Source organism: Brachycentrus maculatus, unplaced genomic scaffold (assembly GCF_059751285.1).
Source record: "Brachycentrus maculatus isolate JH-2025_06_01 unplaced genomic scaffold, ASM5975128v1 h1tg000105l, whole genome shotgun sequence".
Taxonomy (NCBI): Eukaryota; Metazoa; Arthropoda; class Insecta; order Trichoptera; family Brachycentridae; genus Brachycentrus; species Brachycentrus maculatus.
In genome coordinates this window covers 3399924-3416355 of record NW_028280859.1, presented here as the reverse complement: position 1 = coordinate 3416355, position 16432 = coordinate 3399924, and the positions used below count along the sequence as shown (strand labels likewise).

At 35.2% G+C, this 16432-nt stretch overlaps 2 protein-coding genes across 2 annotated transcripts; one reads left to right on the top strand and one right to left on the bottom strand.

Moving 5' to 3' along the window:
- Positions 1-2410: 2410 nt before the first annotated feature.
- RpS15 (ribosomal protein S15) lies at positions 2411-6706 on the top strand. Its single transcript, XM_088259006.1, has 4 exons — positions 2411-2447; positions 2653-2738; positions 4557-4779; positions 6511-6706. The coding sequence occupies exons 1-4, from the start codon at positions 2439-2441 to the stop codon at positions 6634-6636; spliced, it is 444 nt and encodes a 147-aa protein (XP_088115132.1). The 5' UTR covers positions 2411-2438; the 3' UTR covers positions 6637-6706.
- A 1049-nt stretch (positions 6707-7755) lies between these two features.
- Sirt6 (sirtuin 6) lies at positions 7756-16274 on the bottom strand. The gene is made up of 6 exons (XM_088258900.1): positions 16135-16274; positions 15781-15908; positions 14422-14664; positions 10645-10818; positions 9782-9905; positions 7756-8970 (listed from the first exon to the last, which is right to left on the bottom strand). The coding sequence occupies exons 1-6, from the start codon at positions 16198-16200 to the stop codon at positions 8089-8091; spliced, it is 1617 nt and encodes a 538-aa protein (XP_088115026.1). The 5' UTR covers positions 16201-16274; the 3' UTR covers positions 7756-8088.
- Between the last annotated feature and the right edge of the window lie 158 nt (positions 16275-16432).

Genomic DNA, 16432 nt, shown 5'->3' with positions numbered 1-16432 from the left:
ACAGATAAGCAGTGAAATCCAAAGACCAAAGACAAGATAGTCGACGTGATTTTTATTTGCTCTGAGATTATTTAGGTAATAAGGTGAAGGGAATGTTTGTACGTATAAAATTATAGTAATATTGACATCTAAAACTAAATCTACTCACATGCAGAGAAGGGAAAAGATATTAGCGGTGTTTTAATAAAATAAGATGGAAGAAAGCGTTTGGACGTCAGGTAATTCAGATTCAGATAACAACGAAATAATCATACTGTTGAGCTTATATGAATATTTGTTTAATTAAACTGCTGCTTTAGGAATACAAATTGTACGCGACGCGGCGACTAGGCAATCGCGCCGCAGCACAAAGTACTGTAGATGCCGCAGATGCTGGCGTCAGCGCAGAGCGGCCGGGCAAGTCTCAGTCCGCGGCCGCGCTCGACGGTGGATCTACCCGCGTAGAGATCCACCGAAAGCCCAGAGATCCCTTGCGACCGCCGGCGAAGGCGGTATTACCGGCAGTCGCAACCTGCACGCAACAGGCAACCGGGTCGTAAGTCCGGTATCGCTCCGTCGGGTCGTCGCGGCGGCTCCGTCGTCGTCCAGTCCGGGTGCAGTCAGCTCCAAAGTAAATCCGAGTCCAAGTCCAGGGGGTATCGGCGGTCGAATGTTCCTGAGGGGCGATGAGTCCGGGCGGGCAGCGAAGTCGGGAAGAAGCGGGGCGGAGAGAAGAAAACGCAGCGGTAGTCGGTCGAAATCTGACTTATTAAGTTGAATGTTGCCCTATATATACCCGCTCTGGGTGCCTCGCCGTAGCGCCGCCCGGCCGTGCCTGACCAATCGCGGAGGGGGGTATGTCCGCCAATCACGGCGTAGAGGGAGCGAGGGCATTCGCGTACCGTCTCCCTCTAGCACGTATAAGGACATCCCCACTCCGCTACTTCGGCGCAGTCGAGCGCGCACCGCAGAGCAGTATACACTTTACAATTTATTCAGTCTTATAAATATCTTACAAATAGCTTAATCTAGCCTAGAGCTATTTCTCTCCTCGGTATGGGCAAAGACCACCCCCGAAAGCGACACATTTCAGTCTTTATTGAGGGGGCAGTACATTGCTAACACATACCGAGGTCCCTAAGCTAATTAAATTCTATTTCTAAATCTACGTTTTCTTTACGTCGGCTACACAAATGTAGTAGGAAAACTAAGCGAAATCAGGTATGTCAAATACTTGAATACAACCAGGTCAGGAGTTGAAATAATCGGCGGGTGTATATGAGAAGATGCGTGAATGTGGAAGAAGCGACGAATGTTTGCAAACACAGGGTGTTATGGTATTCTATTCTCTCTGCCTACCACTGTAGGGAAGCGGGGTGATCAGCGGTGGGATTCAGCTGGTTCACACCGGTTCTAGCGAACCGGTGCTTAAAATTTTGACAGTTCGCGGAACCGGTCCTTAACCCTTTGTTGTCACGCAATATTCCGATTGAGATAATGTATCCGGAGCACGCTCGGTTTACTTAGTCCGCCACGTTGTGAAAATATTTAAGCCTTACGAAGAGAAAAAAATATTGGAAAGTTGAAAAAAAATGTGGTTGTACTAAGAAAAAAGAATATCGTGATAGATATACGCTTCAAAAAATGTGCAAATAAACAATTTTTTCCTTTCTTTACTTGCCGGTCGTCCACAAGGCCAGAAGGAGATAAAAACGTTTAATACATAAAAAAAAACTATTTATTTTATAGGGAAGGGGGTAAGGGTAGTACGGTAGTACCTAAATAGCGAACCAGTTCTTGAACATTTTGAATCCCATCACTGGGCGTGATGGTTAGTTAGGGTTTTCGCAATGTTTTAAGGAAGTGGATCAACATTTATAAAATAAACTCGTAGCTTGGTGACCCAAGCAAAAAAATTAGGGACCATTAAGTTTTGATAAAGCATGTTTATCATCAAATAATCAATATAATTTATTTGTTATTTTCGTATGCTGGGTTATAGAAAAAATAAAACTGATTTTCGCACAACCAAAATGCTAATTTTTTTTTGAGTTTTTGTTTCATTAAAACACTTTTTTGTTTGCTTTTAATTTTTAAAAATATTATCGGATATCATATTTTTCACTGGATTTGGCTCCGTGTGATTTTTTTCATGTTTCCAAAGCCAACTCAATGGAAGACATAAAGACAACTTCACTGAAGGAACTCAACGCAATTTGAATGGAGATTATTTTAAAGGAAGTTCAATTAACTTACATGAACAATTGATATTTTGTATTTGATTCGATTTGTTTCAAAACATATTTGATAGAATATTTACTAGATTCTTGGCTCCTGACGATTACTATCAATAACTGACCACTAAACTTTATCCGGGTCGCCTTAAAGTATTCCACCGGATATGCTGTTTTGACAGCGGTCTTCTCTCTTTCTTTGATTTTGTCGTTTGCTAAGGAAACATGGCCGATGTAAGTGGAATTATTAATTTTAACTAATCGGCGCTTATCCGAGTAATCCTACCTATTTTAGAGTTGAAGTTTGATTCTTATTGTAGTTGCGTGTGTATTTCAAATCAGCATCCGTTTTTCTGCGTTGTATCTTTTTTATTGACATTTTGGTACCGACAGATTTAGGATCGTCAGTATGAATTTATTTCACATCACTCTTTTATAGAACGAGGATCCCCAGAAGAAGAGGCGTGCCTTCAGGAAGTTCACCTTCCGAGGAGTCGACTTGGATCAACTCCTGGATATGCCACAGTAAGTCCATATTATCATAACCTAAAATTTTCGTTTGTATTGAAGTTTTGTGCAAACGGTATTCGTTAATATGTGTATAACTTGTGAATATATAAGTGGTGAACCCGACTACGATTTATCATTGTGAATGATTAGTTTTTACTGAAAAATGGACATTTTCCTAGTGAACTTCTCTGTGCATAAGTGTAATAATAAAAATGTGTGAATGACAGTTTACTGACAATTTATCGCCGCAAAAGTGGATAAACTCTCGTCTATCAGTGCTAGTTACATTTTAACAAGGTTTTGTTTTAAGCTGTTTTTATTGTAAATAGAGTATTAACTCATTGAGCATATTAATGGTTATTCGTTCTTACAATGTTACTGTTTTCATTATCAATATTTATAATTAACCTTTATTAAATATATAATACAGTGGTCTGTTGTTATATATCAAAATTAACTGCAGAATGTTTTGTTTAATGTGTTAAAAATGTAAATACCTAATGTAAATAAATAATAAATCAGTCTAGGGTTCATTCAACATATCGCTCACTCCTTTCAAGAACGTCATAAATCAAAAAACTTGATTTTTCAGGAGAACGTTTTTAAAGTTTTAAAATATAATACAATGTATTGAAAATAAATATCAAGCCACTTTTTGAACTTTTTACTGTGCACCAGAACTTTTTAGGTAAAACCTGAAGGTTTTTTCTCCATTTGAAAAATACTTAGCATATTTAAAAAAAATATTATACAATACCTTTTATTCAAAATGCAAAAACAACACTTTCTGCCCTGTAACGGGTAAATATTAAGTTAAAAAATTGCCTCTTTTGCTGGGATATAGTACATTTTCTGGGCATTCCAAAAACATGCACAACTGAAAATTGACAATTTTTGATTTATGACGTTCTTGAAAGGAGTGAGCAATATGATACAAATGGAGTTCTGTGAAAAAAAGTTTTTTTTGCTAATTTGTCAACCTTTTAGTTTATGTTGACAAATATACAAAGTGCTTTATAAAGAAAATATGACACAATTACGGCACATGTGTGTATTGTATTTACCGTGTTCTGAAATTAATAATCCCAACTAAGTGAAACAATGAAAACTAAGCTTACACATGTCCGCTTCTGTAATGTAGAGGTCAACATATTTGGCTACCGTGCTGGAGGTCCTGGGTTCAATTCCCATGGGGACCAAAATAAATATAAGTGACTTTTTACATTTTCATATTTATTTAATATTATCCTGGGCTGGAATTTGAAATTAGGGCTGACCACTTTGCTATCAAATATTAAGTGATCAAGAAAACATTTCTTTTTTACAGTGCAGTGCCCTAAGCACCATTGTGTGCAAAGGGCACTGCATAAGGGTCAGAAGAGGAAGAAGAAGCTTACATACATTACTATTAGTTCCTTGGTTTGGTTTCCATTTCAAGATTTGGCCCAAATAAGTAGCTAATATGATCAACTGGTGGCCCAATCAACACATTTCGGACGGATATTTTTTACACCTGCTGGGATTTGATCTTTTTGTAAATATAGTTTAGACCTTAACTAAGAGATCGGTTCATAATATTCATATAAAAACATTGGATAGCTCCTTCTTTGGTAACTTTGAAATAAGACCGCCGCAGAAGGTAAAAAATACCCTTCCCGTTCTTTTAGCATCAACCGATCGAAGAGGTAAAAAAATACCCTTCCCGTCCGAAGTGTGCTAAGTGCAATTTACTATGTATAGTATTGTAAATTTATTTTTATTTAGAATATTAAAATAAATGTTCATAAAGAGATAGCAAATATACGTGATTTAATTGTTTTCCCCCCTTTTCAGTGAGCAGCTCATGGAGCTGATGCACTCGCGTGCCCGCAGGAGGTTCTCCCGCGGCCTGAAGCGCAAGCCGATGGCTCTGGTGAAGAAACTGCGTGAGGCCAAGAAGGAGGCGCCGCCCAATGAGAAGCCCGAGATCGTGAAGACTCACTTGAGGAACATGATCATCGTTCCCGAGATGGTCGGATCCATTGTTGGCGTGTACAACGGCAAGACTTTCACACAGGTGAGAGATGACAATGACAGTGTTGAGATTTCTAAAACATATATTTTAAATATTGTTTTAAAACACAACCTAAGCTTATATTAGCATCAGTATACAATTTAGAAATAATAAAGATAGTAATTTCTTCTTCTAACCCTTATCCGCACCCAATGGTGCATAGGGCACTGCATCACATAAAAGCAGTGTTATGTTGATCGTTAACACATGAAGGAAAGGTAATCAGCCCTGCGCTTCAAGCACCAGTCCAGGTTAATATTGAATAAATATTAGAGTGAAATATCACTCATGTCTGCCTCTGTGGTGTAATGGTCAGCACGCTTGGCTACTGGAGGTCCCGGCTTCAATTCCCGGGGGGGCAGATAAGATAATAATTTAGTTAGATACATCTGGAATTAATGCTTTGCAATGTTATCACTATCGTGGTCTAGCAATAAGAATCATACATCTTGTATGTTCTTGACATCGAAGATTAATGTTTTCTTTATTTTTTCCATAAAAAAATGTAGAAATTTTAATATCCACTTGAAAGAACACAGATGTCTAGAAAATAAATCAAAACTCCTTAATGACATTACACGAAATGATCACATTTACTTATTTTAAGATTGTAGTATATTATACACATGCAATAGATTAAATTATACTTCTGTAGAAGTCTAAAATAACATAAATAATTTACCATTAATAAATATCCTTGTTTCCACATATTGACCGTTCCCAATCCCTTCATCTGTAACTGATAATCGCCTAAAAAAAATGCTTACTCAAAAGTCAAAGAATAACCTGCAAAGCCTCTGCTTTTAGAGGCTTGTCTGCAGGTAGGATAGTAAGGATAGGGAAGGTAAATGTGAGAAATACATCACAAGCACCCAGACCAATTGAAAATAAATCTTGAATTTATTTTACAATTGGCGGAAATCTAACCCACGGTGCCAGTTTCGCAGTCGAGCGTCTACACTACGTTATGGAGCTTGTAAAGTTATAATAAGGTTTAGTCGTTGGAGCAGGTAAATGATTGCGTATGTTTGGGTAGTATGTTTTCTAGGGATGGAAAGATTCATGAAGACATAGAAAGGAGAGTGAATGCTGGAAACAAAGTGAATGGTGCGCTGCAAGCAGTTATAGCAAATAAAAACCTATCAGCGAAAGCTAATCTGGCAGTACACAATGGAGTCCTAGTTCCGACCCTAATGTATGGAAGTGTAACATGGAGTTGGCAAAAGAAGGATGAAAGTCGACTGAATGCAGTCGAAATGCGATCTCTCAGAAGAATGTGCGACAAAACGATGTATGATAGATGTTCGAATAGTCAAGAAATAAGGAAGGAATGCAAAGCTGAAACAAGCATTATCGATAAAATTAAGAAAGGTGTGTTGAGATGGTTTGGACATGTAGAACGAATGACTGAGGAAAGAACGGTAAAACAAATTTATGGGGCGAATGTAATTGGAGATAGGAGCAGAGGAAGACCGAGAAAAATTTGGCACGATCAAGTATGCCAAATACTTGAAAGTGGTCAGGTTAGGAGTCGAAACAATCGGCGGGTATGTATGAGGAGATGCATGAACGTGGAAGAGGCGAAGAATGTTTGCAAGGACAGAATGGTGTGGCTTTATATTCTCTCTGCCTACCCCTGCGGTAAGCGGCGTGATGGTTAGTTAGTCAGTTTTAGTCGTTGGTTGAACCAATTTGCGACCTCCTTTATTAATTAAATGATTGTACTTGTTTCAGGTTGAAATCAAGCCGGAAATGATCGGTCACTACCTCGGGGAGTTCTCCGTAACCTACAAACTTGTGAAGCACGGTCGGCCCGGTATTGGTGCCACTCACAGCTCTAGGTTCATTCCTCTTAAGTAAATCACCATATTTTATATATGCTAAAATGGTCCATGTGGAGATAAAGTAATAAATCTTTATTTGGCCGGCACACGCTTGTTTTAGTTCCCAAAAAAACCTTTTAATATATCGCTCACTCCTTTCAAGAACGTCATAAATCAAAATACTTGGTTTTTTCTCCATTTGAAAAATATTTAATTTATTTATAAAAATAATTAAACAATACATTTTCTTCAAAATGCAAAAACAACATTTTCTGCCCTGTAGCGGGTAAATATTAAGTTAAAAATATGCCTCTTTTGTTGGGATATAGTACATTTTCTGGGCATTCCGAAAACATGCACAACTGAAAATTGTCGATTTTTGATTTATGACGTTCTTGAAAGGAGTGAGCGATATATCCTGATACCTTATACACTCGCAGGAAGACTTCTCAGGTTAGTTTCATTCTATTACAAATGTACACATCTTGGAAACTCAAATTAATAACTCGTGGTTTTATTCAATGATATTAAAATAACCAATAAATAGTAAAATTTAAGATTCAAAAATTGTCAAAAATGAGAAATTTCAATAGATGACACTCAATGAAATAAATTGATTATTGTGTCATTGTTTTTTTTAAATCCTTTTTTACCCCTATGGAGACAAGGTATGGCTAAAAATGTAAATTAGTTATTTTAAGATTATTTCTCACAAGTTATTCAGGAAAAAAATTAATAATTACACAGTATAAACTATTTTCCGCCTCCCTAGTGAAATGGTCAGCACGCTCGGCTACCGTTCTGGAGGTCGCGGGTTCGATTCCCAGGGGGGATCAAATAAATATAAGCGATTTTTTCACTCTAATATTTATTCAATATTACCCCGGACTGGCACCTGAAGCGGAGGGCTGATCACCTTTCCTTCGTATGTTAACGACCAAGATAACACTTTGTTTATATAATGTAGTGCCCTATGCACCATTGGGGTGCGGATAAGGGTTTGAATGAATAAACTATTTTTTTTTTTTTTTTGTCAATCAGTAACAGATTTTATTTTAAACACCTCTCAAGTCAACTTCATCAGACAGATGATTGAATACATATTTAGTGAATTTTATTTACCATGGGTCATGGTCAAAATAATAAAAAATGCATCTCAACATAAATTAATTTATTTTATAAACAATATAAAAAAAGAGTCAATTTAAAAATACTTGTGAGACTAATGAACATATAGTTCATAAATAAAAAAATAAATGCTTCAAAATTCGGCATCCAATAAGATTACAATACACAAAAAAAAAATGGTTTAGTATGGCAATTTAGCAGAATGCAGTAAGTCTTACAAACGAATTATGATTATCCCGCATATTTGTATGACTCAATGAATTCTACAAACATGGTCCGTGATAATTATAATTCGTATGTATGACTTGAGGCATTCTGCCAGTATGCCATCATTATATATTTATCAAAAAATATTTGAAAGTTATTGTGAGATTCCAGTGTCTACTGGTGTGTCTTCCTTCTCACTTGAATTAGGAGTACATGTTTCAGATAGTTTTTCTTCCTCATTGGCTTGACTCGCATTTTCAATTTTTTTAGATTCAGAAGTTACCATAGACAGTTTTTCTTCTTTCTTTACTTCTGAACAGTCCAACATATTCATTTTGCATTCCTCTTTACATTCTTCCAATTTCACTTTCGAGTCGTCCTCAATTTTTTTAATATCAATATTTTCATCGCTTTGGGCATTGATTTTTTCATCAACTTTAACTAGTGATTTGTCATTTTCGTTTAACTTATTAGATTCTACAGCGTCCGATGAAAAATTATTTGATGTCATACTAGAATTTTGCATATTCATTTCAATTTGAGTGTCGGCAGTTGTAGTTTTTACATCTGTATTTAAATTGTCTTTATTTTCTAAAAGTTCATCATCGATACATGATGAATCACATTCATTCACCAAAATTACATCATCTTCATCTGATGTGTCAAGTTCTATGACATCATCTTCCACTGCATCAAAGTCTTGAACTTTTCTTTGTTTTTTGAGTTTCTTTGTTACTACAGCCTTCTCCATTTTCTTGAGTTTCTTACTTTGAGTTTTCAACTCGTCTTGTTGTATTTTGTATTCTCTTTTTACAAGAACTCTTCTTTTGATGCCGCCTTCGCATTTCTTTTTGAACTTAATTTTTGCTTGGGTTAGAAGTTTTTTTGGCACAGTCCACTCTACATAATCATTTGCGGCTGTTATTACAGGATCTTCTTTGGGGTCATATTCAGGTATGTCCAACTCTAGTAATTTCATGATTTCTTCAAAAACATCATCCACAAAAGTATTAATTATCAGATCTGCTTTATTATCCTAAAAGAATACAAATCAACTAATGAAAACAATCGTCCGCTATATACAAAGGCCCTTGATTTTTTTACTATTGCGTTTTCCATGTACAAAGTGATAAGTAACGGTATTTCAAATGTACAATTTTTTTGTTTAACAAGAAAAGGGAGCAGTTAATAAAATTGTTAATTTAAATTTAAAAAAAACAAAAGACTACATTTTTAAATGTTTTACAAAAATGTTAATTAAAACGACCGATACAAAAAAAATACAAATTAAGAATTTACACTTATTATGTGTTATGTCACAACACGAGTTCCAAACTATGTACATACATGGTAGGTTGAGACAGCTGTCAACAATTTTTATTATGATTTTGATTTGAAAGCATTTATATTTATATTCTAATTTTATCAAAAACTTTGGGCAAAATATCAAACTTTTTCATACTATACAATTTTTCACACGAAAGCGCAGTTTTGAGGTGATAAGAATTTCATATTTTTCAAATTATGGCAAAATTGGAATTATCTACTTTCGAATTAACAAGCTTCACTGTATTTCCAAAATAAATTTTCAAATCTTAAGGAAAAATGCATGAATATTGAAAGCAAAGTAAAAACATATAAGACGTAAGTAAAAAATATATAAGACAGAAGAATATGGTCTGGGTAATGTGAAGTAGTAGCGAGATAGTATGCTTGTCAATCATGGGTAGAGTAGTAAATGTTACATGTGATCAATTAAACCAGCCTATGACAGGTCGTAAGCCCTGTAATTACCCAGACTCTATATTCTTCTTCATCCTTGTTAGGAAGTCAATATGAAGTCTTACATGTTTAGTAGGCTGTAAATTGCATATAACCATCTTGCCGCCATATCGCAATGTATTCAAAGGAACGTTCCCACTCGGATTGATCTGCATTGTCGTACCCAAACAGATGCTCAAATCAGCCATTCTGCAAGGAATAAAATATACCCACATTACAAACACATTTTTAAAATTATTACTCAGTATGTATCCGGGTATGTATTTGAAAATTATTTTAATTGTATATGTTCCAACTATTGTCTATGTTCCCACGGATAAAAAATAAGAAACAGGTCGTACCCCCTTTTCATCCTTAGAGGTCCTAAGGATACAACTCTAAAATTTAGACTTAGCTTTACATATGGTGTTTTTGTTTTGTGTAACAATAGATTTTAAAGTGGTATTACCTAAGTGAAACTTAAATTTAAAATATTTAAGAGTTTACAACATTTTGAGTCCGTCCAAATACTTGTTCACAAAATCTGGATTATCTCCAATTACAGGAGTTATTTTCATATTATTTTTTTGACATCTCATCAAAGATGAAGAAAAATATGGAAATCATGTGTGTGATTATAATCCAGGATTCGGACCTCACATACTAATATAAGAGTTTCTGCTTAATAAAAGGCTTCTTTACATCTCACCAATAGATGTCTCTAGTGATTCAAGAACAAGGTTTCTAAATTGGTTCATATATATAGAACTTCCAAGAATTTGATTAGTGTGGTTGTGAATAATGGGTAGAATTGGTGAATGTTACAGTGTTTAAAGTGATCACTTAAACCAGCCTTTGACGGTCGTCAGCCTTGTAAATGCCCAGACTTCCATATTCTTCTTAATCTTTGATGAGATGTCAAAAAGATTTTTTTTTAAGAGTTACTTACGAAGAGTGTTTGTCGGACAGATCCAAATCATCATCAGGTAAACTGTGCTCCCAGTCTAAAATAGTGTCATGGAGCTTTCCCCGACATGGTTTTCTACCAGTCCCCCCTCCATGGCATTGTATCCCCATAGTCCTCTGGCCAACAGTTGGTGCTGGTGATGGCCTCACAAATTGCCTACAAGACATGTAACTTTCATATATCAAAATGCAACGATAAAAACTTGGTTTGAATTTTATCAGACAGGACTGTGATCAGATATATCCATGTGGTAGCCATGAAATAAGCAGGTTTCCTTAACATATCTAGCCTCGGGTCGAGACAGGGTGGCTACAGCGCAAAATAAGAAGTACCTACCTATTAAAATGTTGCAACTTGCTTGCCTTTCTATTTTCCACATTCCAATGGCTTGGTAATATCAAATTGTCACAAAATTTAGGTTGATTTTTTAATGTTTGTGCATACTGTGCATATTGTTGGCAAAGTTGGTCATACCGATGTGGCTAACAAACATGATTATTTATGACCTAACCACCTGGGGTCGCAGCCTAGAGTTAGACAACTGATCAAAAAGATGAAATTTTAACAGCCGACTTCCAATGGTGGATTTTCTGGACGAGTTGTGAAGAAATCTTAATGCGGTCAATGTCAAAAATTGACCAAAACCAAATAAAACTCAACTGTTGACAGTTCCTAACCTCTTAGCATGTGATTAATTATCTCAATATAAGCTATCATGGAGAGACCGCATCTCTAACGACGAGGTACAATGATTAATCTAACAAAAAAGGCACCTACTCACGACCATCTCCAACAGACGCTCCAAATGGATCGGTCATGTTTCGAGACAAGAGGATTTCCTCCATATAATAATGGATGGGACGATCGAGGGAATAAATGGCAAAGGACGCCTACGCAGCGAAAACCTAAGTGACTTATACGTAGACATGGGCTGTTCAACGTATGAGGAGCTGAAGAGGGTTTCGGAAAATAAACTAGAATGGCGAAGGAGATGTCATTTTGTTACTGCAGACCAATCCACAAGATTGAGAACAGACAAGCTAATATTCTCCGTAGAAATTGCATCTGTTTGAGGTTTCAGCTCAATGTTATGAGGTTCATAATTATTTACAAATACATAATACGCTTGGATCCAGCATCATGATGAAACATTTATTGCTTACGAAAATATCCAATTCACAACTGAAGATAATTTGTAAAACTCGCAGAAAAAAATGATAATTTTCTGTTTATTAATTACTTTGGGTCAAAAATAAGAAATGACATTTTTTGTTTCAGTATTTAAATTTCTTGTCTATGATTACTTATAACCATGGAATGGAAATATTTTTTAATAAATTCATTCTTTTTCTAAATATGTCCCTATATTTTTCTAAATAAGTCAAATCCTACGCTATGTAATACGGTAATACATAGCGACATTTAGTTTTCACTGCCTGCTGTAAAACATATTACATAGGGGAGAGTGCCCATGAGTGGGACAGAGGATGAATGGGACAATCGTCCTCCAGCCCAAACTATTGCAACAAAAAAAAATAAAAAAATACCCAACATTAACGTTATGATATTAGACAGATTAATTCTCAAACCACAGTTCTCGACTGACAGTGAAGCGAGTAAGACGTGTTACAATTTTTTTGGGTCAAAAAGTAAATTATTTACTGTAATTTGATTATGTTTGCACATATAAGTTATGATAAGTGCTCCAATTGATATATACAATTATTTGAGTTGGTTCTCTCCGTATATTATAAAGTAAGTTTCATCAAATTTACTTTAGTATAAATGTATCGATTTATCTATTTTTCTAAAAATCACGCATTTCTTTGAATGGGACGCGTCCAGTGATCATGAATGGGACGGTCCCACTCAAAGGGAAAATTGTCCCATTCGTGATGAATACTTTTTATTTACATTAAAAATCGTTTGTACTCGTTTGTATTACACGTATTGTAAACATTATATTGTTTTTAGGTTATAATGCCAAGATCACGCATAACCAACGTTCAAATTGAAGCTGCTGTAGAACAGGTTTTAAATAAAAAGCAAAATATTAGGTCGGTTGCAAAGACATATGCAATAGGAAAATCTTCTCTTTATAGACATGTTAAACAAGTAAAGGCTGATATTTCTAGTGGTTAGATATTTTTACATACACCTAGCATAGGAATAACAGAGCGGAACATATATCAGTAACATCACATAACAATAACATCAGCGGAAGCTAAACTGGCAGGGCACAACGGAGTCCTGGTTCTAACTCTAATGTATGGAAGTGAAACATGGAGTTGGCAAAAGAGGGATAAAAGTAGACTGAATGCAGTCAAAATGCGATCTCTCAGAAGAATGTGCGACAAAACGATCTATGATAGATGTTCGAATAGTGAAATAAGGAAGGAATGCAAAGCTGAGACAAGCATTATCGATGAAATTAAGAAAGGTGTGCTGAGATGGTTTAGACATGTAGAACGAATGAGTCAGGAAAGGACGGTAAAATAAATTTATGAGGCGAATGAAAAATATGGCATGATCAGGAATGCCAAATACTCAAAAGTAGTCAGGTTAGGAGTCGTAATAATCAGCGGGTATGTATGAGGAGATGCATGAACGTGGAAGAGGCGAAGAATGTTTGCAAAGACAGAGTGGTGTGGCGTTCTATTCTTTCTGCTTACCACTGCGGGGAAGCGGCGTAATGGTTCGTTAGTTTTTTTAGTTAGTTTACTCTGAAGCAAGAAGAAATGCTTTCCACGTATTTAAATTCAGCTCGAAGAATATGTTCTACAGTACAGAAAAAAATTAGAAAAGGGAAATCAAGTATAATATCTGATACTCCAGAAAAAGAAAACTTTTTGAAAATACAATTATTGAAGAATGGAAAAGGAAAACCTATAGATAGTCCAAAAAATAAGCCCAACGCTAAAAGAGTTTAAAAAAACTCATAGAAGAGATTTCTATGAGTGATAACAGAGATATCAGTTCAGATAAATCAGTTGAAATAGAAGGTGTATCACTGACAAAAACAAAATGAAAGGAGGATAATAAGTGTCACATATGTGAAGGAGAATACCAATAAAGTGTTATGCAATGGCTCAAACGTAAATTATGTGGCCCATGAAAATTGTGGAATATTAAGATATCTGAACTTTTTTTGCCAAAAATGTTGAATAAAATTTCTTTTGCATGCGTCTACGTATTATATGAAAGTGCCTACCAATTATTTTTGTTTTAAAATATAATTTTTCCATCGATCTTGCATTTTAATTGATGTCCCATTCATAGTATACTGGTGTCCCACTCATGGGAGGGTGTTTATGAATGGGACATTTTAGGAAATTATTTGAAATCGATTTTTCAGTCAGTTAAGTTAATTTTTTTAGAAAACAAAGTACGGCTTATTTGTAGCTAAAAGATTGAATAAAGAGAAACCACGTTTACTTTTTATGATTTATTTTACGGAGAAAAACTAGAGAGGCAAAATCAAAAACGTTCCATCCATGGGCACTCTCCCCTACAAGGTTTTGTGGCATCAAATTGCTTTTTTTTACTATTTTATTTTTATCTGATGTTTGCCATCAGCAATCTGTTATTTAAAATCAGACATAAGAAACACCTCGCCATCTTGCTTTGTTAGCTTCTGGCAGAAGAAGCAGGGCCGTTACACATGAATAGTGCTTGTTGAAGTGTTTAACCAAACTACCATTTAGATATTTAGAAGCATTTGATTATTTAAAACGTTAATGTTTAAAAAGCAGGAATTACCTTTTACAGAAATTACATTGGTCGATAAACATATTCCCGTGCAATTCAGCTAAAACATCTCTTTTGATTCCCGATTTGAGATGAAGCCCGTCAATATTCTGACTGACAATGTATTGAACGATCCCTTCATCCACCAATTTCCTGAGAGCCATGTGAGTTTTTGTCGGTTTGGCATCAGAAAAGGAAATGTTAATACTCGGTTTCAGACCTTTTTCTTCCAGTGTCCATACTCCATTTGGACCTCTGAAAAAACAACGACAAATGTACAGTAATTTTACAATAATCATATAAAAAAAACCACAACCGGATATATATGGGTGATCAAATTCAAAAACTGTATTAATGAACGAATTTAAAGGTGTATTAGATATTTCAAGCTCCTGGTATATTTGAAAATATGACACCAAAAACTTAAGCTGCATAAAAATACAAACCAAGAAATAGTAATGAATACCATCCCAATCAAGGCATCGAAAAAGTAACAGTTACTTGCTGACAACTGAATGTTCCTGTAAACTATTTAAAATTTTCTTCATATATTTATGAGATTAATTTACGAGTCCAGTTTAAAATTTAACCGGTTAACTGCCAAAAGCATCTTAAGACGCATAATTTTCTGTGAACGGAGCGCCGCTCATACAAAAATTACGTCTTAAGACGCGCCGTTTTAAGTGGGCTTTTACTAAAGAAAATCAATTATTTAAAATGTACAAATATATTGAACGCATAGTGACATCTATTGAGAATATCTTTGCATACTTAGAATTGAAACAGAATTTGTTTTTACCACTTTAAACGTAAATTAAAGAGAGCTTTGCCATCAGAACAACTAATGGCGCTCAGGGTTGTCCAATAATCCCCGAGTTGCCGTCACTGCCAAATCTGATGACAGTGATTTGAGTGTCGATTCTGATGATTTTTATTTTTTTTTTTTTAAATCATAGTTTGTGTGTGTGTATACTTTTAATATTAAACTAACATAAACAATTACTTTTGACGTATAATTAAGTTTTCATATTTTCTATGACAAATTTTGTGACAACCCTGCACCATGAACAATTAATTTTATGATTATGGATAAATGACTGCTCGACTGGCGCGCTCTTCATTTATTTGGTAAGTTTTATAAATAAACGTTATTACACTTTCAATAACGATATGTTTAGAAGGTTTTATTTTTGTCGTAAAATTTACAGCATGCTGGGTACCGCCATACATGAACCTGCCGGCAGTTAAAAGGTTAAGATTGTCAGTAAAACAAATTACCAGGACTATGTAAAGATATCAATGTAGTTATATTAATTATTGTAAAAATACAGGAATCAATTTGTAATTATGGTAAACATAACATGAGTATACCTGAAGTCAGGAATACCAGCAGAAGTGCTGATCCCGGCTCCAGTATGGACCACCACATATTTAGCTTCTTTTATAAACTCAAGGAGGGTCAAACATTTTTTTTTCACAACAGATGCTGAATCAAATTTCTGAAAAATAAAAAATAATTTAGGCCCAATGGCAAATTAAGGCAGATTACAGTATAAAAAAGGATTAATGGGTTATTCAATGTTTATTACAACTACTAAACATTTATTTTCCTATATTTTACAATATTCAAGGTTGTAGACAGAAATATTACTGTAGAAACTGTTTATATTTTATGGACGAATCGCGAAACATAGTTAAACATAGCTGGGAATATTGCAAAATTACCTCAGACACGCCTAGAACTCCTTTATTTTCATATGGCGACAACCCATCGGCATAGGTACATGACATTATTGCATGTAGAAAAACGAAAAATTTTAAACACCGGCCGACGCCGATATAGCAAATTGACGCTGATTCGAAAGATCCTCTTTGGAGATTTTGACTTTTGACAAGCAGGGTGGCATCTTAGCAAAAATTTAATTCCGCAAGCTATTATATTATGTATTTATGCAGCCTGGTACACATGAAACCTAGACAAGAACGCAAAGATTGTTTTTTCACATGGCATTACATTTTTTGG

Bases quoted from the DNA above. Each gene is read 5' to 3' on its own strand.
- Sirt6 (XM_088258900.1), bottom strand. From the start codon at position 16,200: ATGTCATGTACCTATGCCGATGGGTTGTCGCCATATGAAAATAAAGGA. The intron at 15,909-16,134 runs GTAATTTTGCAA...TTTATTTTTCAG, and splicing joins GAGTTCTAGGCGTGTCTGAG to AAATTTGATTCAGCATCTGT. The intron at 14,665-15,780 runs GTATACTCATGT...TTGTTTTTTCAG, and splicing joins GCTGGTATTCCTGACTTCAG to AGGTCCAAATGGAGTATGGA.
- RpS15 (XM_088259006.1), top strand. The intron at 2,739-4,556 runs GTAAGTCCATAT...CCCCCTTTTCAG, and splicing joins CAACTCCTGGATATGCCACA to TGAGCAGCTCATGGAGCTGA. The intron at 4,780-6,510 runs GTGAGAGATGAC...TACTTGTTTCAG, and splicing joins ACGGCAAGACTTTCACACAG to GTTGAAATCAAGCCGGAAAT.